Here is a 23,882-nt window from a genome sequence, read left to right on the forward strand (position 1 = left end):
GCCCAAGGGCATGCTGGGCACTTAAGGCCAGACTTCAGCTATGCAGCACACAGCCAGCTAGGAGGGCCTGGTGGTTGCTTAGGTCCTGTTCCCGGGACCTTCTGGCACAGATGGAAACGTCTCCTCACAGAGTCCTCCCTCTGTCCATCCCTTCTTTCTGTCCAGATCAAAAGCTCTGTACAGAGCAGCCTCACTGGGTAAGAAGCAGCAAGTATTAGACAGGCCTTGTACGTGAGTGGGACCAGTCGCTAAGGTCCTCTTCTGCGCTGGTGTGAGGTGCTGTCATCTACACCAGCGTGCCCACACCCGTAAATTAAAACTCAGCTGAGGCCATTCATATGCAGTGGACCTTGATCATCAACGCTGAGGGAATGAGCCCCAGGCTCCAAGTTTCACACTAGCATTCCCTTTAATTACCCATTATTGAGAGTTCTGCAGCCAGATCTTTCTTGGGGATCTTTTCTTGTTTGGGAGTTTGTTTGTTTTTTCCCATTTCAGTCAACAAAATTGCTAAATTAATCCATTTGCCTTTTTTTTTTTTTTTGGTCACATTTTGTGTAGGGGTACTTTTTTAATGACTGCTCACCATGCCATTAGAGAACCAAGGCAGCAAAGCTACTCTGTACCGCAGTCCTTCTCTGACGCTGGACACTCTTCCATCTGGCACGTCCCAATGTATACCCCAATTCAGATAGGCTTCCATCTCCTTCAGCTTCACTATTAAGAAAACTAAGTAAAGCACAAAGAGCAACCACTACCCCATGGCTGTATTTTTAAACTCTCACCCACTGGTTTTGCAGCCCACGGGGTGGGACCATCCTCCCCACCCCCTCCATGCCGTATTTTGCAAACTGTAATTCCCAGCCTGTCTTGCTTTTAAATTATAACTTGGTCCAATGCAAAGATGGGCTTCCCACCCCCCAACAAATACCTTAGTCCTAAAGCGTGGATTAATTTGCACATTTGTCTGATTTACTGGGTCAGCTAGTCCTGCCACTATGCTCCCTCCTGGCCGTAGGAACCCAAGCCCACCCTTTGGAGGTGAGCTCGTTCTCTTTCAGAGCTGTCTTTCAGGATGACACTTGCTTTACTCAAGTCCTTGTTCTTCCCCATTCCTCCCTGACGTTTCAAAAATAATTACCAGTGGTTCAGTAAGTTCATTAGCAAACTCCCTTAGGACCCTGGGCTATGTATCATCCAGCCCTGATGATTTGTGGATAGGCTCTAATCAAGTGTTTCAAGTCTCTCTCTCCTTCCTTCTCCTTTCAGATTAACAGTTATTTTGACAAGATTCTCATTATTTCCTATTTCCTGGCGGTACCCAGGGACTAGGCTTATTTGAGTCCTCACTGTTGTCATTGTGGGTTTATTTTTAACCTCAGGCTCTGCTTCTCCACAAGGACATCAGAGTTTTGTGTTCTTCAGAAACACGTGGTTTTGTCAGTGCCATTTTAATCTCGGTTCATCCTGTGTCTTCCAGCGCTCTCTATCTTTTGCCTTTATCACTTTTCATTCTTCTGCTCCAAAATTAGCTAAAGAAATAACTTTGCTTTTACCAAGCCGACAGGGTTACTTAGAGCTAGGCCGCCTTCCTGGCTGCAATTAATTTCTTGTCTTCCCCTCCCTCTTCTCCCCGCTATCCTCTGGCATGCCACGCGCTCTCCAAGTCTCCCTTTTCCTTCTCAACACCACCAACCACCAGCTGCTCTTGGAAGGGACCCCAACCACCAGAAAAAAACACTGCCAGCCCCATCTATCTTAACATCACCTTCAAATGTTGGGGGGGGCAAACAGGCTTCCTGGCAGATGAAAAGCAGATCCGCACCCACTCTGGGGCTCCCGCCATGCAGCGGGAAGGCAGCACGGAGAACACGACAGCCCTGCGTAGGCTTTTCCCACCCAGCTGCCTGCTGCCTCTGTCATCCTTCCACCCTTTCCAAATACACACAATTATCCCTCATTATCCATCTTCATTAGGCCGAAGCAAGCATCATGCCATGCACGCAACTGCTGGAAAGGCCGAGGGGTTAAGTGGAAGGAAGGGGGAGGAGGAGATGAGGCCGAAGGGCAATTTTCACCTGAAATACCTCTCACACCTATGTGCCGTCCCTCCTATCAAGAGCCTATGGACCACAGGATTAGCCCAGCCTCATTATCCTTGATTTGCAAGAGATGTCTCAAGTCAAACACTTTCCTTCTTAAAAAGCAGTAAGATTTTTTTCTCTTCTTCAGAGGCCGGCATATCTCTGCCCTGCCAATCCCTCAGCTGCATCAAACTCGCGTCCCGGGTCGGCTTTCCACTTGACACCACCCCTCGGGGTGGACAAGGTCACGTCAGCAGGACCTCCAGGCTCCCACGCCACAGCACGCCCTTGGCTGAAGCATTTTTTGGAGTTTTTTTCCCCCCTCTCTTCACAGCATTCATTGGTAATCAGAGGAGTAACTTGAAGCAAGGGTTTATTTCCAACCGAGGTGGCAGGGACCCCAAATTGTTTGGATTGCTTTTGCGTGCGCGTGGTGTTACAGGGACACGTTGTCCTGCTACATTTGCTGCAGATCCCATACGTGGGCTGGAGAAACATCCTACGTGGACTAATTTCTGTTGTTTAAATTAGAAACAACACTTACCTACCTGGCAGGAACATAAAAAGGATTAATTTGGGGGAGAGAAAGGGGGAGGAAAGATAAATGCCCACACAGCCTTATATAGATAAGAATAAAAGGTGTATTCATAGTTTACCCCTCGTTAGAAAAGACTGGGTTTGTTTAAAGCCTAAAAAGAAAATTGTTGGGTAAGAAAACTGACCTTTTTTTTTTTTTTTTTAAATACAGCGCTGTTGTTCTGGATGGAAAAATTTATGCCACTGGTGGGATCGTTAGCAGCGAAGGACCTGCCCTGGGAAACATGGAAGCCTACGACCCTAAAACAAATACATGGACACTTCTACCAAACATGCCCTGTCCTGTTTTTCGACACGGCTGCGTAGTAATCAAGAAGTACATTCAGAGCGGCTGATGTTACCCAGGAGTTGGACACAGAACTGTTTGTACGTCTTGAAAGCAGGCAAGAAGAATACTACTACTTAAGAAACAAAAGCAGCAAAGCCAGCCAGTGAACATATTGCTCTAAAGTCTTGAATAGTGTCTACATTGAATGTAGAAAAATCATCCTCACCTTTTGGTGAAGAGGAGCAGAGAGCTCCGTGCTATGTAAGATATTGTAACTTAATAATACAAGGGTGTCACTAGATGTTATAGTGGCACTTGTTCTGGACGTCGGCTTTTGGTCAACCCAGGTGCAATAGAATTTCACATATTTTTTAAGCTGGGGAAGAAAGGAAAAAAAAAAAAAATCTGCATTTTACTTTAGAGCTCAAGCTTGATTCTTAAAATAACCATGCAGATTAGTTTTACTATTACACTTTAGGCATCAATCTATTTGAAAGGTCAAAGTGTCCTTACCACTTTGATTCCTACATATGTTTTTAACAAATACATGCTTTTCAATACCAATGACTGAGAGAAATCTTGTGTGACAGATGGCTTACAGATGTCAGTCTTCCATCAGATCAAACGAATCTTTCAGTTCTCTAGAGCAGAGCCTGGAAGGGGGTGAGGTGGGGACTGGGAGAAGAAGAGCCATTGGTAATAAATTCCATGTAAAATGATGAAAAAAAAAAAGTCTGTTGGGCTGGATGAGTTTCTGCTCCCAGTGATACCTGCGTGGGCACGTGTGGCCGTGCTGAAAGGTGGGGGGCTTGTGGGGGCTTCTAAAGCTTTTCTTCCCGGTTTTGGCTGATGAGCGAACTTGACAGTGCTCAATTCCCATAACACAAAGTGGTTAAACGCGTCCCGAAACGCACTGGTTTCGATTCCAGAGGCATCTTCTGGTAAACCCACTCTTCACTCCGATCGGGATCACATTAAAACACACAGCGTAGCGTGGGATTTCCACGTTTTCATCAAACGGAGATGCCTTCTGTTGTGGCTACACGCTCAGTTTTGGCTCTCAACCAAAATTCCTTACGTTGGGATATACGCCACTAATTTTTATGTAGAGTCTGAGAAGTTCTTTTATTTCATTTTTCAAGTTTCCCCATAGGTGTGGAAACCATATACTTCTCTTATTTACAGATTTTGAACACGCGAGTTTAAATCCCATGGTAGAAAAATGCATAGACTTAAGCCCGGTATAAGAGACTTAAAACGATTATTATGTAGAGTTGTAAGTATATGCACAGCACAGGGGTTATATTTTTATATATATTAAAATATTGTCTATCCAGAGAGCATTGTGATGTGGAAATTCTTTATAAATTTATACATAAAAGGATCAAATGGGAGATGGACCGGGTAACATAGAGGGGGCAGGGGAAAGAATCTTAAAATTCACAAACAGGCGGTAACCCCAAGCTAAGGATTGTCTGATTTCTTTCCAAGTAGAGAGGAAAAAAGTTGCCGTACTTGCCTTTGCAGACCCAAATCCCAAATGCCATGCCGGTAACTCAAGAAGGAGGGTCCCGTACAGGGCGTGGGTGAGATCTTACAGTCAATGTCCTGTTGAATTTCATACCAAATACGCTCGCCTTTTTATACAGAGGGAGGTCTGCCCACAGCTTTGGGGAAATCAATGCAGGTGGTTAGCTAATCATCTTATTTTATTAATAATCGTTTATAAAAATTAAAAAAATGAAATTTGTATCTTGCAGTATTTAAAGAAAAAGTGCTCAAGTCAGCTGAGTCAAGCTGTAGGGTGACTCAAGTCACTCATTTTGACAGTGAGGTTCCAGCCTTTGTTATGCAGTTGTTTTATTTATTCTTAAAAAAAAATAATAATAAGCACAACAAAATTATATACTAGTATGTCATTTAAAGTATTTATGTCAAACAGGGTGCAAGTGTGAACCTAAAGATTGGAGCACAAGTTTCTAACTGCCTGGGGCAGGACTAATTTTAGTGTTGGTGTGTGTCTACCTCCAAAGGAGGTGCTACCTGTCAACAAGACCTAAACACATTCAACATTTCTGATTTAGCTTATTTCTTCATTTCTCACACTGGAACAAAACTGGCTATTTCTGTGAATAATATTAAAAACAGGGTTATCTGTAATGGTATTGTATATAGTTTATGTTTACTGTTAAGTTCTTGTTATATTATAATAAATATATTTATAGATCTAGATTCAGCATCCAGATTGGATTAATTTTGTCACGACTGAACAAGAAACAACACCGCATGAACCGTGACTTCAGGTTTCATCCCAGCCATGGACGACACCTTGCTCATTCCATCCAGCTGGCTTCTCTTGCAAATCCAAAATGCACTGCTAGTACTTAAACGCTCTGTAGCTTCCAAAGTCCTTCCATTTTCCTTTCCAAAAAAATTCTTAGAAGTTATTTTGGATTTTATTCAGCAAAACTGCTTCTTCATTTATTTTCCCAAACTTACTATTAAGTAAAAAACAAAAGGGCTCAAGATAGTTTAGGAAACTATCTTGAAAAAAAAAAAAAATTCTGATAAACAGTTTGTTTTGTTTTGTTTTGTTTTAAATGAAAATTAGGACTTGTACCGCACTGCTGCTGCGAAGTCTAAAAGATGAAAGCGCCTCCTGCCTTATAGTCAAAATTCCTTCATACCCAGAGTGGGAGCCCCATAACTCTCTGGATACATCGTTCAGAGAGCACTTAAGTGCAGCCGTTCATGGTTTCTTTGATGTTTCATTAGGGCGTCATCTGGTAGTTGTAAAACTGGACGTGGAACAAAGATGAGCCAAATATAACTACTCTCAAATACCACCGCAGCGGAACATTTCAGCTGGATTTTAGGAGGTAATATCTGTTCTACACATTAACAGGAAGAATCTAACAAATATTGAAATTGTCTCTGGTTCTTAGAGTACATCTATGCAGGTATTTAAGAGCATGAACCGCAGTTTTTAAACATTTTAGTTTAGGCTTAGTGGCTCAGGTTGAACGGCCTGTGATTACTAAAAGCCTTGTAATTCAGTCTTATACAACCATGCTGCAATAATCCAGACCAAGCGGAATGAGTTGCCAACCTTTTCATCAACGCTCTACAAAGATCTCTTACTCAGCACTAGTCAATAATACTTGGTAGGATGAACAAGACACAGGCTATTTGCTTTACTTGTATGTGGAAATTATTTTAGTTCCCCTCTGGGAAGTTGGCTGAGTGCTTTTGCCAAATGAATCATGTGCACATATCTGCTCAGAGATTTTTCTTCTTAAAAGCTTTAAGAAATTCAAAGGACAGGCTGGCTCAGCAGCCTGATAATGATAAAAACTCTTTTGTTTGCTGGTTTGACTCTCCCCTGGCTCACCTGGGAAGGCAAGTGATCTCCAAATGGGGCTGTTCACTGCGTTCAGGCAATCACCTACCCCTGACAATTTACACAAGTCATCCGCCTTTCTCCCGTCTTTTCATCTAGTGGCAAACACACCGTAGTAATAAAACCTCAGCAACCCTGTCTTTTAATTAACCGCAGGTAGGTGTTAAGGCTGCGCTTAGCAGAGTGCAATTGGAGCAAGCTCATTAGAGCGTGCGTTACACTTCAGCTTGCCCTTGGTGGAGTCCGGACAAACTGAACGCCAGCACGACCGCCCACTTTCCGCAGCCGCAGGGATTAGCCGGGAGAGGAGCTGCAGCCTGCTCTCCTGCCTCACTTCACGAGTACCATTATGTTTAATCAGCAGAGACGGCAAAGGCACAAACTCCTTCAAGTCCTTACCCACCTGCCCAGCGTCTTGTGAAGAATTTCTCTGAGAACTGGAACAGTTCCCGAAGCTTTTCTCTGCTGTCTCGAGTGCAAGGGCAAGGTCTCAGAACCCCACTGCCTCCCCATCACCAACCAAAAAAGGCGACTCAATACAATACAATAGGGGATAAACCTACAAACAGCAGATGCGGTCGTGTCCTGGCAGGCTGCAACCTGTGCCAGGTCCCTGGGAAGACGCTGACTCTGCATCCACTTTGACATTTTTACAACTTGTCACACTAATACAAGCTTTTTAAATTGGATGAGACCCTTCAGCTCACCCCTTAATGCCTTCTTTCCCATTTTAAGTCGGCTCAAAACCAGGAGCTGAGACATGCTTTCGGCTGAAGTAGAGATGCCAGCACGTACGGAAAGGCAGCAGTAAGTTCCCACCGTTGGCGGCTGTGCTGGGTTGATAACTTCAGAGTGCAGGAAAAGCCAGAAAGAAAATGGTCTGGAGGGAAGCAGATGGAGGTGTCTCAGGCACAGCGTTTCCATCACTCATTACATTAAGCTGGACAGCGATACCAGCACAGAAACACCATTTTTCCTCCGAAAAGCCAATGTGTTTGAGGCATGATTAAACACTCGCTGAGAGTAGAATTCATGAAAGCAAGAGCTGCCATCACGAGCTCCTTAGCCGAGCTGTGCAAGTGTGGCAAGCAGACCAGCAGCCTCCAACTGCTGGAGACTGGAAACAAAGAAGAAAGTGTACCTTGAAAAACGACTCTCCCTTTGCCAGTGTTTTTCCTTTTGATAGCACACACTACTTTTAGTAATTCCTGTGTAGCTAGCGGATTTCTTACAGAGTCACAAATTCCAATTTTCTTTATCTAAACAAATTCTACTTCAATCGGTAGCAGCTTTAAACACTGAATTAAATGCTTTGGCTCAGTTACTACCTGAGAGAAGGAAGCTCCGGTGCTGTCATCAAGCCAAATCTGCCTCTGAATTTTTCATTAGTCTATACATTGAAGGTTTGAAAGGCTGCCTGCTGGTTTTAATTTCATGATTGTTATTTTTGAACAGCATTCTCCGCTCCTTCAGAGTTCATATCCGAGATCTTACACAGCAAGGTTTATACTGGCAACAGTATCAAACTCTTTCACGACCTGTCCAGAGAACAGCACTAGTTACCCAGGTTTTTAATAGCTTGACAGGCAACTTCAGCACGTAGCTTATAAGCAAATTAATAGAGAACCAGGAATGGTGATGACAACTGGGGCTAAGCTGAAGATTGCTTGAAGTCATGCCTCGCACCACAGGCAATACACACGCTTTCTCCACCGTCCAGCATGGGTGACCCTTTCTCACAGGTTTGTGGCTGAAGAGCAGCCACCTCAGGTCACCAGTGACACTTCCACATAAGCTGCAGCTTCCCACCTCAGTAAAAAAAAAATACAGGTTTATAAAAGTAAGAGCTCTTACAGGTAGAACGGAACCAATTCCTCTCCACACCTTGGGAACTTAAACCAGCCCCTAATTTCTAATACAATGTCCTTGTGCTGGTGGACAGCGTCAGAGTAAGGACGGGTGAACAGCAGAGGTGATGCACCAAATGCTTTAAGTCTTACAAGCATCATGCGCATTATGCTCTACCAGAAACACTGTCCCTCTGCTCAAGTAAAAATAATGAGCTCCTGCAAAGCAAGCCTACATTTCCAGGCCTGCTGGAATTTCTGTAGCCACTCCGTTTCCATTAAAATAGATGTCTTTCAGTAAGTCAGTTACTTTCATGTCCAATGAATGCAGTGCTCCATTACTTGTTGACACCAAGTTCAAGTTCACCTGCTTCGATTTACACCCAGCTTTTCTGCAAGCTGCTTGTTTATGTACTGGAACATATAAATGCCACACGCCGCCTTCCCAGGGAAAATGAAGAGTGGAAATGTGGCAGGGAGTGCTTGGGAATGGCTCTCATTTCTGTTTTCTATTTGGCAAGAGACATCCCCTACGGGCATTAAGACATCCAGACTGCATACTACCTGGGGAGGATATTAGGCTTTCCCTAGCGGATACGGGTTTTCAAATTCAGGAGGTAACCGAACACTCAGCCATCTCCAGAAAGCCCAGAAGTCTCTGCCCTGCTGACATTCATTTTTAATAACACGTGGGTATTTCGGAAAAAGTGCTGATAATGTGACAGTTATCGAAAGGGCAAGTGAAATGACTGGGTAATTACAGGGCATTCACCTGACATCAATCCCAAGTAAAAATGGAAAGATGATATCTAAACTGATAATGAATCAAAGAGATAATAAATACAACCATTTTCTAGAAAATCGGCTGTATCACACAAGCCTGATCTCATTCTCTGACAGCATTACACATTTGATTGATAAGGTAATAGATTTTCAACAGCATGTGACAAAATACTTCAACTTGCTCACTGTACAGTATTCAGACAGCAAATATTAAACAGGCTAAGAATAGGCAGATGAACTGAGGAATATCTAATCTGTTCGAGTAATTCTCAATTTGGAATTATCAGAGTATTTCTAATGGGGGAATCCTCCTCTTCCAAAGTTCTTGAAGGAAAATGTTGACATAAATCACTAGTCACAGACCTGTGGAAACAGAGATTAGCAGAGCAAAAGATAATGAGGACCGAACAGGTCACGCACTGTGCTGGCTCCTCTGGCTGGCAGCACTAAAGCACAACGCCTTTTCATAAAGCTAAGCGGGACCTCAGAGAGGGGAGGAATGAGGAAGGCTGACACGCAGGATGGAGAACAGCACCGTGAAAAGCTGCACGTCTGAGAAGAGTCAAGCAACAAGAGCTCCCAGCCCAATTTCATGGCATAAAAGGACTAAATTGATCCTTGGATGTGTAAAAAGGGGAACAGTGAATAGGAATCACTGATTTTTAGCTCTATATATGGCACTGGTGGGACCGATGCTGGAATATCACATCAATTTCATCTGTGAACAAATGTTTTAGATGATGTTGAAAAATTGACCTACTGCAGAAAAGAGCCACAAAATTGACTTAAAGGCTGGAGAAAATGCAGTGAAAGCCATAAAGAACTAATTCTCAGCAAAAAGAAGACCGAGAGGCTACTTGATCATAGTGCATTAGTATCTTTGTGAAGTGGGGGGGAAATCTATGTATGAAGAGTCTAGAACATAAAGAGAAGACAAGAAGCAGTGCCTGGAAGTAGAAGCCAGACCAAAACAAATGAGGATAAGGCTTGCGTTTCTATCCGTGAGCTTAACCACTTGATGATAATCTCACAGAGCAGGACAGACGTACTAACTCTGCAGATCAAGACTAGATGGCTTTCTTGAAAACAGTCAAGCCATACCTAAGTTAGTGGACCCTGTGCATGCATGAGATTAAATCATACCTGCCACAGCATCAGATTCAACAGTGTTTTCTGCTGACATTATTCTCCATGAATAAACCTGAATTTTTGTGACAAATTGCTAAACATTTAAATCATCATTAGGTGTCGGCTCATTTCCAAAATTTATTCCTACATATTGAAAAGATTAACACTGTAAAATTTATGCTCGGCTTGTGCTTCAGTGGCTGTCCTCTGAATCTTGTGAAAAGGAAGCTTTTTATTTTTAAAAAGCTTTCTGCCTTCGGGACATGCTTTAAATTTTAAAGCAAGAATCCGAAGCACTCTAACCCCAATATAAAGGCTAGATATTAATTTTAAACCAGTTACATCTCCAGTGCTTCATGCAAATGGAGTCTTACATGCTTATATTTCTGATACTTAAAATATCTACACAAAACAGTAATTTATTACTAAACGGATGTTAATAGCCACATATAGCATGTGACTATTCACATTTTATCTCCTTTCTCTCACTAAACCTTTTGTAATGGCACACATAATGCAGTGGGCATCACTTCAAAACTCATTTCAGAATTATATTCATTAGAAACTTAAACCAGATTGGCAATCTGTCCTTCCCTATCGCCAAGATCAGGTATCGCTGTTCTTCCAGGTAGCCTCCACATACCAAAGGCATTCCACAACGTGTAACAAAGTCAGCAAGAAAATGCAAGACCTTTATGACAGAACTAGAGCTGGGGTTTTGGAGATGAGAAATAGTTCCTTAACTAAACCAGCACTATCTTCTTTCTGTCTACAGCAGAAAGACTCGATTTCTTAGCAAATTAATTTAGTTGAAATTTAACATATTTTCTAGGTTGAGTAGGTCTCTCTGCTTTACTTCCTTTGCTGAAGAAATATTTCAAAGGGAGCCCTTTTGAAATTTCCCGAAGTCTTTCCTTCCTCCCAATCCACAGTCCCAAAGCTGACAGGTCATCTTCTACAGACTCCTACTTCCATACACACACAGCGAAGATCTCTGGGTTATATCACAATTTCAGTTTTACATTGACACAAAGGGATTTTCATCACAATGTAATTCATCTCCACAATAAAGCAGGATGACAAATGGGGTGAGCATTCCCAGCAGCCACCCACTCTCAGGGACCCATACATTTCTCATGCGTACTCTTGCCGAATTCCTGATTGCTGACAGACAGGAGTAAGCAGAACAGATCGCAGAGAGGGGTCCATCAAGGCAGAACCAACTCAACTTCTGCAGCGTGCCAACACGTCCTAAGTGCTGCAGCAGCAATGCCCCAAAAACAGAGTCTGAACAACCCCCTCCCCTGCTCTCAGCCTGCCCCACTCTTGTAATTGTATGCGAGGAACCTTCTAACACAGCTGAACCCGAGAACACCTTTGGCACCTGAAACTTGAAAGCAGCTTTATTCCAAATCAGCATCCACATATCAGCAAACCTTAATGAGAATGGCCGGGTTTACAGTAACGTTGCACTAAAAGTGGTGAATTCATTTTACATCTTAGCAGCTTACCATATTTTTAAAGGAAAAGAATTTTCCCTACTATTAAAGAATGGCTCAATTCAGCGTAACTCAAATGCATTCCTAAAATACATGGAATTTAGTAGCAGTCACAGCCGTTTACTAGCAGTGGGTTCAACAGAAACATACGCCTTATGCAAATCATCACATGGTAAAAAAAAAAACCACTCACCTAGAAATGGAATGAGGCTAAATTAATTAGTGCTAAAGTTTATAATCCCTCATTTTTACGTAACAGTTACATGGCCACAAGCGATGCATAAAAGGAGGAGAAAAAAAAAATGAAGTGTTTGCCTTCATTAATCAGTTTACTGATGTAGCTTGCACAATTTATTTACACGCAGTGGTAGCTTAGAACGCCACGTATTACGAGTCCAAATCCAAATCCTACCCGAGATACAGAACAAAAGGATCTCATTTTTAATTTATTTGAACAAAATATCTGAGGGGCTTAGAGGAGGAAACCAAGGATGTGCAACACTGCAAATTTAAGGAAATGCGGGAATTACATTTCAAAACTACACTCAAAGGAGAAACCAACAGCAGAAGGAAGCAGCGTTAAGCAGCGAGTGCTTGACAAATGAGTGCTGCACAAGCTTTTACTAAGACTTATTTAACAACACGTGACGCAATCCAACTATTCCTCACTAATTCATGCCTTTGAAGCACCAAAGTTCACTAAGTATTTTCACAAGAATCCTTTCGTCAATGCCCAAATAAAGCGCCGTTTTGTCCCTTTTGACTGATCATTTTTACAACCACTGTCAGAAATCAGGCCTGAAACCATTCTCTCCGTTAACATGGCCATCACCACACCCGAAAGACAGAACCAGATACACCAGACCTCATACCCTGCATTCTTTCTTCACAAACCACCAACCCCTTGGATGGTGTTGACATGCGGTGCTGAACGGCTGGCAAGGCCATTCAGATCAAACCACACCTGACCATGCTGACGCAAAGGGAGCTTCAGCTCTCACTGATCAATTACTACATTATTACATTTATATCACGTTATGTGATAGGTATTTTATTGCACTTCCAAAGCTGCGTATAAACGAGGAATTGGTGTCAGAGGTGATATAAGTTACTGCTACCCTCTTCCTCAACTATTTTTTTGCCCAGGAGCCCTATAGTTTAAGGTACGCAGAAAAGAGGAAAATGAGCAAGTGTGTTATATGTCCTACACCTCAAGAGAGGCTGTAACAGATCTACAGAACAGCTTCTCATACTCTGTTCGACCTTCTATACATCACATGCAGTTTGTTAGCTCTGGATAAATTGCCAACAAGTAAGATGTGGGTTGATTCTTCACTGGCATAACCTCCAGCAGCTTGCTCTCCTATGCATGAATTATTGCGGGGGGAACTAAAGGAATTCCTAGATGTATTATAAGTTTATCTTTAAAAAACAAACAAACAAAAAAAATAAGAACAACTTTGATAAACAGGGAGGAAAGCGAGTGTTTTTTAAAAAAACTCTTAATGAGAAACCTTAGTACGTCAGCACCCAAGTAATACCATAGACAGTCCTGGGCGGCACCCTGCAACCGAGCATAAAGCATTGTCTAAGCACAGAGCATAACTTCATAACAACTACGTTATTCACTCGCCAATGTACAATGCTTATTTTGCTTTGTCAGTCAAAATTAATAATAGGATTTTTTTTTTTTTCTTTAATGGACAAACATTGAAAGCAAAATTACAGCTTAAACAGCTGAACAGCAAGATGCCAGAGTAAAACATCTGAACTGCAAAATCAAGGAGGTCTGGTAAGAAAAAGACTGGTATCAGCTATTAGGCAGCATTTCTTTTAAAAACATTTTTGAAGGAGCTAAAGCTGTGTTTTCTTGTCATCTTTATTCAAGTATTTCACAGCAGTTATATTACAAATTACAGTAAAATGTTCAAAATTTCCAGAAGTTCAAAAAAATTAAATAACTTACTTCAAACTAACGTAAAATGAAGTCAAAATGCAAAACATCAATTTAAACACAGTTCTGAATAAAACTATAGAATCCAAAATATACCACAGTTGATGAAAGAAGTCTACTTAATCCACAAAGTAGACACACGTTAATGAAACCAAACAGGACTCCCCAATGTCTAAATAACCCAATGTACAAGATACAAAAGATGCAAGTACAAGCCCAAATTCAAGCTTATGTTGTGATTACAAAATAAAGCAAAAACAAAAAAAATGACTATCAGCTGCAGGACCTGCCGTTCAAGGAGACTGAAGGTAAAACCAGAGCTGACCCACCAACTTAATAAAAAAAAGAAAAAAGGAAGACAATATTACAAAAACCAGTAATCCTATAAATACATTGGCATATGAGGAAATCAAGTAACAATACAGAGGACACAAAACAAAACAAAAAAATTAATCACAGGTGAGAGTCAAGCTTGCAAATACAATTAACTCCATAGCCATCAACTTCATCCAAGAGCACCTCTAGTATCTCCAAGACAGCCCCACCAGCCCCCCAGAGAAACCTCCTTTCTTCCGGCCGGCCACACTTCATTGACCCCAGCACAAGGACTCACAAAGGAGTTTATTTGCAATTTTCACAACAAGAAACAAGGAAGAGAGAGGTCAATTTGTACAAACTCTTGCCAGTGCTATGTGGCAAAAAAATTAAAAACATACAAAGAGTAAACAAGTTTAGACCACATGGATAGATTAACAGCTGTTTTAACTCTATAACCACCAGACATCTTGTAAAGGAAAACAAAAACTGAAGTGTGGTTATTTGGGCTAGGAAGGCGAATATATCATTTTTAGGCAAGCTGTCCACTAGAATGTCTGATATCAGCTACTTCTCTCTAAAACACCATGGCAGCTCCTCAGTTAGTAAAGTTGCCTCTTACGATTTTTCCCAATCAACAACTGACAGTAAAAATTTTCCTTTAGAAACCTGACCTTTTAGAACCATTTTTATAATGCTAGGCATTAGCTTAAACTTGCTTTTCACACTCACTGGTGACTAAAATTCTCAACTGTTTTAATTCATATAAATTTATTATCTTAAAAATGTATGCAGTTTTATCTTCCACAAGTGCTGCTGTTACTTGAACAAAAACTTCTTTGAGTAAGTGAAACTGGAATAAATATTTTTAAAAAATTCTGCAGCAAGAACCTGAGACTTGCAAAAAACCCTTTTATCAGAAACTTGCTACAAAAAATCTGCTACATTTTATTTAATCAAATCTTAAAGTTTGTAACAATTTCCATCAAAATACAAAATGCTGTTAATGTACCAGACACAAAAATATCTCAAACAGGTATGATGCTAATAAATACTAAATGAAACATGGAAAAAAATCCCATAATCAAATCTGAGATCAAAGAATCTCATTTAAAATGTGTTTTCTGCTTGTTTTTGTTGTTTTTAATCGCACTTTCCCACCTAAAAAATACAGTGTTTCTGCATGGGTTGCATTTAGAAGGTGTAACTAGATGTACATGAACGCTTAAAACCTTTTTCTGCCATTAGCTATAATGAAAAACAGTGGCATTCGGGGAGAAAAAGATCTAAGATAGAATTATGTTTAACCATAATATACAAAGCACTTTGGATTACTGCAGTAGCCCAAGGCCCACGTTTTGTTTCTCTGCAGCGCTATACTACCATTAGCCATAGAGGTGGAGACAAGTACCTTAGCTTCAGTTTGTAAATGGGAGCAGTGATTACAGTCCTCCATAAACACTGTTGGTAACTAAAATACAAAAAGCTGAGGTAGCTCAGTATCTCTGCAGTAGTCCAAGACTGTTTCCTCTAATTAAAAACTAATCACACTGTGTTGCATATTTCCGGAAAGACACTTCCGCAGCTACGTAGGGACAGTCACAATGAATGGTTAACGATGGTTAACACCAGCCAACTTCTCTAAAACACTTTCCACATAGGTTTGAAATAAGTCAGCCCAGGTAACACTTTAATACTGAGCTTGTGATAAAACACGTTCTTCTTGAAACTGCCTAGACCGTTCTCTCCAGTTGCCAGAAAGGAAAGGTTTTGAACTACACAATTCAGACCCAGAGAACTTTGGTCTGAACAGCTCGATTCAAAAGGCTGTCCTCCAATCCCTCCACATTAACAGTGCTTTGCACGGATCGAGTTGTGAAGCCTAGTTCATTTGCAAGTGAGCTTGGGCTCCAGGACTTTGACCGACTATAGTGTCTTCTTACCTGCACTGCACAGTCCAAGCTACAGTACAAACACGGAACTTCAGAAAGAAACCTGCCAGTATTAAACTTGGTTTTCTTAAAGAACTCAAAATGGAAAACAAGGAGATGGTGGGAAAATGCTTCATTTTTAGCAACACAGAAGAGTTTCACTGTGTAACTTGTTTCTAAAACAAAATATACCAATGAAAAAGTAATTTCACCATTTTGGTAAAGTGTGTGGCTTTTTCAGTGTGTCTTAGTTTAGTTCTGTAGAGCAAGACAGGCATTATAGAACCATAATACTTGGTTGCCATCCAATGAAGAGAATACAAATCATCCTTTTGGAGTTCTTCATTCTGAAGACAGCTTTCTAACATTGCCATTTGCTATGATCCAAACCAATTGATTAGCCTTATCTTTCTCAATTGACTAAAAGGCACATTAAAGGCAGTTCTAGAGAGCCTCATCTTCAAATTACTGTACATCCAGTTACTCAAGATTCCTACCACAATGCATCATTGCCTTCTTTAGAACAGATTTTTTGTCCGTTACCCCAGAGAAGAGAAAAATTGGAAAAAAAATTTAAAAAGGTTGCCTGTTTAAAAATATTCAACTTAGATCTGCTCTTTCCAGTTCTCTGTATGTGTTGGTCTCCACTTTTGCCTGAAGTTTCCCCAAAGATAATACATGTAGAGTGAACAAGAGCAGAAATGAGAACAGTTTCTGTAGCACCAAAAATCTCCAAGCTGTGGCATTGTATTCTTTATTTATATCAGATACAACTATATGAAGTTCCGTTTGGTTCTTGTAGGCTGGTTGGTTTCAGGTACCTGAGACAATAGCACCAAATTCAACAGAAAAAAAAAAGAGAGCACTTAAGACCAAGGCTCTGCACATACTTGGTGCAAATGGAAACTGAATGGCTCAGAGGACTGCTCTCCCATGAGCAGTTTGAGAGGATAAACCCACCCATCTTGACGAGTTCACAGGAATGTTTCAAACACATGAACTGTTCTTTCCATCTCCTGCAAGATACACAGAGCATCGGTTATACGCAAATATATAGAAAGAGAAATAAAGTTACATTACATAATCATATTTACTACGTGTTTTTTTAAATCCAACCAAATAATTAACAGGAAAAGAGACACTTCTGTTTATTAGCTGCTATCCACTAGCAAAATATGGTAAAAGAGGAAACTAATTAAAGAAGTATTAATGCAGAAAAGCACTCCAGTACGACAGTCCATGAGAAAATCCAAGTGTATTAGGGTCACTTATATAATTAATGTACTCAATATGTATTAAGAAAGCATTGCAATGGCAGGCTCCATGAATTCAAGTCTTACTGCACACTTATGCTATCGGTGACCCAGCAGTAAACACATATCTGCACAGTTTGTAGAATACAAGTAAAGATTGGCCTCTACCTACTCCTGCTGGATAAACGTCTTTTTAATCTACCTAACATTTAGCACAGACTTTCAACATATTTTTGACGTGAAGATGGCAGAGGAATAGCATGAAAATGGTTTGAAAAGTATTTTGCAGGAACTCTACAATATCCCATGCTAAGGCTTTTCCAGGTTTTGTTGTAAAATATTCATGAGACAAATACTTAGTGTTCAGTAACACAACTGGAAACTAGCAATTGTTGTCCTTTTTTCAGCAGGGTTGGTTACCAGTTGAATCTCCAAGCTGATGCCAACCCCTCTGCAGCTAGAACGACGACGCTGGGGGGAATGCGTGTCCACAGTTACCGTCAGCCTACACCCATGGTGAAACGACCAACCTACTGTTGATGTAGGTCTTTGACAGCAAACACTTCAGAGGCAAAGCATGACTTACAAAGCAGACAGCTGGCTTACATCATGCTGTATTGGACTTTCCCAAGGGTATACTTACCAATATAGAAGAAGTTTGCAAACTTTTATGGTCTTGTATGAAAGACAGAATCAGCAAACTGCATGAAGCAGAGGTACATAATTTTTTGGGGGGCCTAGTTAAGCAAATACAAGTAAGGTCAACTGCAGCAATTTTGAGTCCGTGTGCCTATAAAGTAGCCACTACATCCAGTGCTATTCATACCACAAATGTGGAAATTCCTTCTACTCCATTTTTACTCTGCTAGCATGCACTTTGCCATGCTGCTATATTCTCTCCTCTTTTTTCCTCCATTCTTTAAGGTTAAATTCTTAATCCTTTCCTCAGGAGAGTATTATTAGAAACAACATCTGTTTTTTAAGTCATTACTACACTAAACTGTTTTCTTTTTATAGATACCTTCCTCAAAGTCTATTTAAAGCTTTTGCCTGCTAGTACAACAACAAAAAATTGATAGATTAACATAGTTCTTGAATAAACAGTCTCAAAAAATTCAGATGAAGAAAAACTGTACATCATCACCTCTATAAGTTGTGATTTGTCATAGTCTCTACGATGCCTGTAGATGCACTGACTGAGGAGCGAATACAATCTCTCAAGTTGGTCAACAGTCAGGTTGTTACTTTTCTTAACCACCAAATCAAGCAGCTTCTGTTGGAAAAATGAAAGGTAAGGTTAAGACAGTTGTTGGAATCACTTTTTTAAAATTTTAAGGACAAATCAGAAATGCAGTCTCCTTCTGAAGCCCTATTTTGGAGGGACATGTACAAATAAAATGGACACACCTGGCTATCATGTAAGGCCACTGCTTCCATATAGATGCAAAAGGACTTAATGTCTCTTTTCACTTATCTACTTACACCCAGCCACTTTTTTTTAATTGTCTTAGATTGTATACTCAGTATTGCTGGGGCCATGTCTGTTCTCTTTGAATGATACTTCATCCTTTTTCATCTTGGTCAATAATTATGCCAAAGCAAACCATAAAAACTACCTTGGTAGCTCAAGCAGATGTTTTAAAGAACTTACATTGGCATGAAATTTTAAGTACCACCAAATGGAAACATTTGGAATTATACAAATGCTGAAAAATGGTACAATAAAAGAAGTGGGGACAACACATGTAAAACTGCTCATAAACAAAGGGTGAAAGGGTATATTTTACACAGTAGCAGATAGTAAATTTTAAGAATTTTTTTCCCCTCTCATAACATTTCTGTTGTTTCCAAAGATGATATCATCTGTGCTCCACAGCAAGTGGGATCTAAATTTCATAGTAAGTCAAGCTAGTTTCTACAAGAGAAGACAGCAAATTTTATTGTAACTTTGGTTAAAAAGAGACAAAAACTGAAAGGAAATTAACTAGCAGGGGTTCAGTCTACGACACCAAAACATCAGCACAAATTCCAATTTGTTTTCCAATCCACTAACAGTTCTTTCTACCACGTATACGTATATGGGAAGGGAAAAGATGATGTTAACTCCCAATTACTAGACACCCAGCAGTTCCTCAGTAACTGGCATGTCCAATTAACACATACGAGTACCTGCAAAAACTGCAATTAAAATAGTGGACTGCTGTGCCATTACTGGATTTGTAAAGGTAGTAATGATGGGACAGTAAGGATTCAGTATTTTATTAACTTTCACCCAAGAAACACTGACTGATGAATCATCTTCAAAAGTCACTGGTGCCATAGTATTAGCTTGTAGTCAAAAATAAAGGAAATGTTGCTTCATAACAGAGGAAGGAAGCATTTTTCATGGACAATTTCATCAACAGTTCAACTCATTTTTCAGTTCCATTACCTTTAGTCTGTCATGGTCAACAACTACACAGGGTAAGGGATCCGATGGTTCCTCTGGAACCTGCTCCAAACTTGTGGGCTTTGACTGTTCCATAGAGACTTTTCGTGTTTTCTTGCTTTTGAATATACCTGTGATTTGAAAAACAATTATCAGCACTGTCAGTCTCTCAAAATGAACTACTTGTTTCTTCACTTTGGTTTGATTTTGCTTGGTTGGTTTGTTGGGTTTTTTTGAACCAAGCAAGCACGACTGTAGCAGGACACATTATTCATCAGCTTTGCAGAATTCTGAATGTTTACAGGGGCACAAAACCAGAGTTGTTCTGAACATACATGAAACTGGTCATCTTTAAAACTGAACTCCAAAGTCCAACAGAAAACTGAATGTCATTGAAAGAGTTTTTCCACTGTATCTTCTCTACTTAGCAACCTCAAACTTACAGCTTCTAAGTGAAGTGCAGATATTAAGCTAACGCTCAAAATCTTTCTGCCTAAGTGAATCAAATTTCATTTTTCTCTCCAAAGCATCCCATGTCTTCATGGGATGTAATTCCAACATCTACTCTACTCCTGAAACTTCATGCTTTTGTGACACATTTCTCTTTTTCCACCTCTGTATTAAAGCTGCTGTCCAATCCTGTTGCAGAGACAAAATATTTTTACATCTCCTGATTCCCTCCCTACACTTACTTTTTTCTCATCCTCAACTATTTAAAATGCAATTTCTTCTGAGGATCCCTTGTTATTATAACCATCTGTAATGCATACAAAAATTCAACTACTAAATTTAGAAATATAAAGGCTGTTAACATATATCATACTCTTCTTCCGACATTCTTAGGACCTTTCTTCTACTATTCTCCTTACCCTTAGAGAAAATATGTATGTACAAACACAGCCAACATGTATATAGTGATATTCTCATAATTCAGATCTCTCATCAAAGACCATTTACTTTGTAAATCTCAGCGCTAACTTCTGAAGTAAAGATTTCATTCTTTTAGATAATTCTGAAAAGTTAATTAAAAAGGTAATCATGCATAAGGCTTTTATTTCTCTTCCCTGAGGAAACTGTGTCTCTTGTCTTCAAAGGACATGGCCCTTTCTTTTATATGACACCACCAGGATTTCCCTTGTCCTTCTCTCATCTTTTTGCCGCGCTGTTACTGTGTTGACTGTAACTCCAAAGCCAGATACCTTCTCCAATGGGTAAACAACAGTTTATCTGGCTTTTGCTGTGAGTTAAACTGCTTTAACTTTTGCTTTAAGCAAATGTTTTTAAAGGAATACATTCTGTATTTCTACAGTCTTTCATCCAATGTCAATGATACTTTTATAATAAATCTCCAACAAAACATGTCAACGCATATCATATAGATCAAAATACAGATCAGATAGAACATACAGACCAAAACATACATAGTATATTTATCTGCATTGATAATATTTTTACATGTCTAATTATTGTTTAAATGTTATCTCAGTATTTACAATATTTCCCATAAAGCCTACAAAAATAAATGGAAGAGCATAAGATAACATTACAGCAAGTCGAGGGTGGACATTTAATTCGTCTGTGTGAAATTAAATGTTGTAAGCATAGTAAAAGTTTCAAATAAATAGAGAGCAGATCCTAAAATATCATATAATAACTGTAACATAAGATATTACAATTAAAAATACACATGTATTAACTTGGGCACTAAGACAAGGACAGAAACATTGAAAACAAGCTATACCTTCTTTATCTGCTTCAGCATCTTTAGTTTCAATGTCTGTGCTCTGTAGTGTTTTTTCATTATTGCTGCAATGTGGTAACTCAGCTTTCACCAGATCAGCTCCTTGACTTTCACTGGAAGCCTCTGTTTTCTCCTTTGGCTGATCTTCAGATGACGATTTTTGCTTGTTACTAGACCCATCACTGTTGTCACAAGATGAAACAGCATCAACTGATTCCATTTTACCATTATGACATGCTGGAGCACGTATACCCTCTGAGCTGTGTACAGATGTCTCTCCATTCACACAGTCCCCTTTCGATGTAGAGTCTTTCCTTAATTCCTTTTCAGCACTCAGGGTAACACTGTCGGTTATTAACAGAGATTCATTTGAACTCTCTTCTTCTGTAGATGCAAAATTGTTTTCCTTTCCTGATGTCCCATTGTTAAGCCTCTGCTCTGCATCTATATCCATAATATCACAAGAGGATTCATCATTTGTCATCGAGAGATCTCCTGTCTCTTCCCCATTTTCCTCAATGCAGTCAGTGCTGATCTCTAGCTCTCCATTTTCCAGTAATTTACTGTCCTCTCCATGGTTTTCATCATCAGCAAACTTTGCATCATCTTCATCTTTCTTTAAATTATTGACTTTCCTCTTCTTAATAATGCCTTTGCCCCACTGTGAGCGCCGTCTTGATTTTCTCCTTATTCGAACTGAATTACAATGAAAAAAGGAAACTTTTAGATGCACAGGTACAGTAAACAGACTAGGATATTAGCATACGCTGTAGTGTACGAGGCAAACATGTTCACATTTCAAGGAAAAAGCAAGCTGTCTGTTGATTTCAATGTGAGCAAATTACAGATACCAAGGACTTTCAGAAGTATAAGGAGTGAATGCTTGTTTGTGTACATATTCCTACTCTAAACTATGGAAACAAGGAAGGCTTGCTAGCCATTCCTACTTAATGTATTTTATATATACGTTTAGTACGTAAAACACTAAAAAGGCAAAACCAAAACCCAGCTAAGCAATGACACAGAACTCATTCTCAGTTGTGTAATGCAGCCTCTAGAGACAGTTACTCTCATTTTCCCTTTTCAGAACCTCAGCAATTAGAAATCATTATACAAAAAACAAATAGAAATGCAGTCCATGGATTCATAGAATAATTCAGGTTGGAAGGGACATCAGAAGTCATTAGTCCAACCTGCTACTCAAAACAAGGTCAGCTATGAGGGCAGACCATGTTGCTCAGGGCTTTATCCAGCCACGTACTGAAAACCTCCAGGAACGCAGACTAAATGGCCTTTATGGGCATCCCATACCAATGCATAACTGCCATAACAGCGAAAAGGCTTTTTGCCCTACATCTAGTCAGCACCTCTCATTTCAGTTTACATCTATGGTCAATTCAAAGACATCTTCACTGTTTAAATCGGCTAAATCTCCTCAATCCTTCCTTCATTCCCACCTCTGTACTTGAGTTCACTGCACTGAACAAATGTGGTTTGAAAAAACTGAGGATCTTTGCTTTAGACCTGGACCATTTCGCAATCCTGTCTACCACAAGACCTCACAAACATCTGCATTTATGCAATGAGTCTGTAGGTGAAAGGAGAAGCACAGGTCCTTAAACTAGCCTCATCACCAATGATTTCCCTCCATATTATGCAACTCAGCTTGAAGCAACATGGGGATGAGATCCTTTTTTCATTTTTCCTTATTTGTACTTTCTGTGCCCTTTTGGGGGGGGGGGAATCATATAACAAACTTTTTTCCAGAAAGGGCTTTTTTTTTAAACTAACTTATTTGCAGTGAGATACAACTAAGGCACCAATCTAAAAGTGGTTTGGGGGCACATTTGCAATATGATCAGCAAATACAGAAGTAATACTATTCAAACTTAATACTATTGCCAACATCCTTTTCAAGAACACTAACAAGACACAGCTCAGAAGACTAAGGAAGAGATTGGGAAAGACTGAAACTTCTATGTTCAAGTAATGATGCAGACTGCTCATATTTTTGCAAAATTGCTGAAGTTGCAGCCAAGTGATTATAATTCAAAATCACAGCCAATAGTTACCAGAGATTAACAGATATTCCTCTGTTTCAAAATGAACTATGTTGAGCACCTCCATAATGTTCTTGGTATTTATAGGTTGCTTTGATTTATGGGGTATTAAGTCCTAGATCTGTGTCTGCCAACCTCACACTGAGTTACGAAGATTTTGCTTTGAAGATACAAGCACTATGCAGGTACAAGCGCTGAGAATTAATTCACAGAAGCTCAGAGAAACACAGCTGTACTTCAGAATTTCCTCCCCATGAGTATGTAAGCAGGTAGTTTAACCACTACATTAGGAATAAATCTTGACCTTTGAGCTTTAAAGCTATCTAAAGAGACAGACAATCACATTGCAATAAAAACATAGTCTCAATCGGAACGTGTATTAATTGTTACAAATAATCCTTACGGAGAACTGTAAGATTTGAGGAAAAAAATCCCCTTTCTCGAGCTACTTTGCAGATTTGATGGCAGCTTCTACAGTCAGTGTCACTGTTTTATTGATGACAAACTACAGCCTATTCATATAACTTCTCAGAAGCTCATGTAATCTTTCCCTAAATTGTGCAAGAGACTTCCATTAATAACAGAAGCAGAAAA

General features: G+C 40.0%; 2 protein-coding genes across 6 annotated transcripts in view; one reads left to right on the top strand and one right to left on the bottom strand.

Moving 5' to 3' along the window:
• Positions 1–5,181, top strand: part of KLHL29 (kelch like family member 29) — a 415,004-nt gene extending 409,823 nt beyond the window's left edge. For all 4 annotated transcript variants that reach the window (XM_064448128.1, XM_064448133.1, XM_064448132.1 and 1 more), the window contains one exon: positions 2,833–5,181. In XM_064448128.1, coding sequence (XP_064304198.1) covers positions 2,833–3,016 — 184 coding nt within the window. In that variant the 3' untranslated portion in view covers positions 3,017–5,181. The remainder of the gene's footprint in view (positions 1–2,832) is intronic.
• Positions 5,182–13,467: 8,286 nt separating this feature from the next.
• Positions 13,468–23,882, bottom strand: part of ATAD2B (ATPase family AAA domain containing 2B) — an 82,692-nt gene continuing 72,277 nt past the window's right edge. For both annotated transcript variants that reach the window (XM_064448135.1, XM_064448134.1), the window contains exons 25-28: positions 21,229–21,924; positions 19,491–19,618; positions 18,204–18,332; positions 13,468–16,822 (exon numbers count right to left, since the gene is read on the bottom strand). In XM_064448135.1, the coding sequence (XP_064304205.1) occupies positions 16,781–16,822; positions 18,204–18,332; positions 19,491–19,618; positions 21,229–21,924 (995 nt within the window). In that variant the 3' untranslated portion in view covers positions 13,468–16,780. The remainder of the gene's footprint in view (positions 16,823–18,203; positions 18,333–19,490; positions 19,619–21,228; positions 21,925–23,882) is intronic.

This window comes from Phalacrocorax carbo, chromosome 3 (assembly GCF_963921805.1).
Source record: "Phalacrocorax carbo chromosome 3, bPhaCar2.1, whole genome shotgun sequence".
NCBI lineage: Eukaryota > Metazoa > Chordata > Aves > Suliformes > Phalacrocoracidae > Phalacrocorax > Phalacrocorax carbo.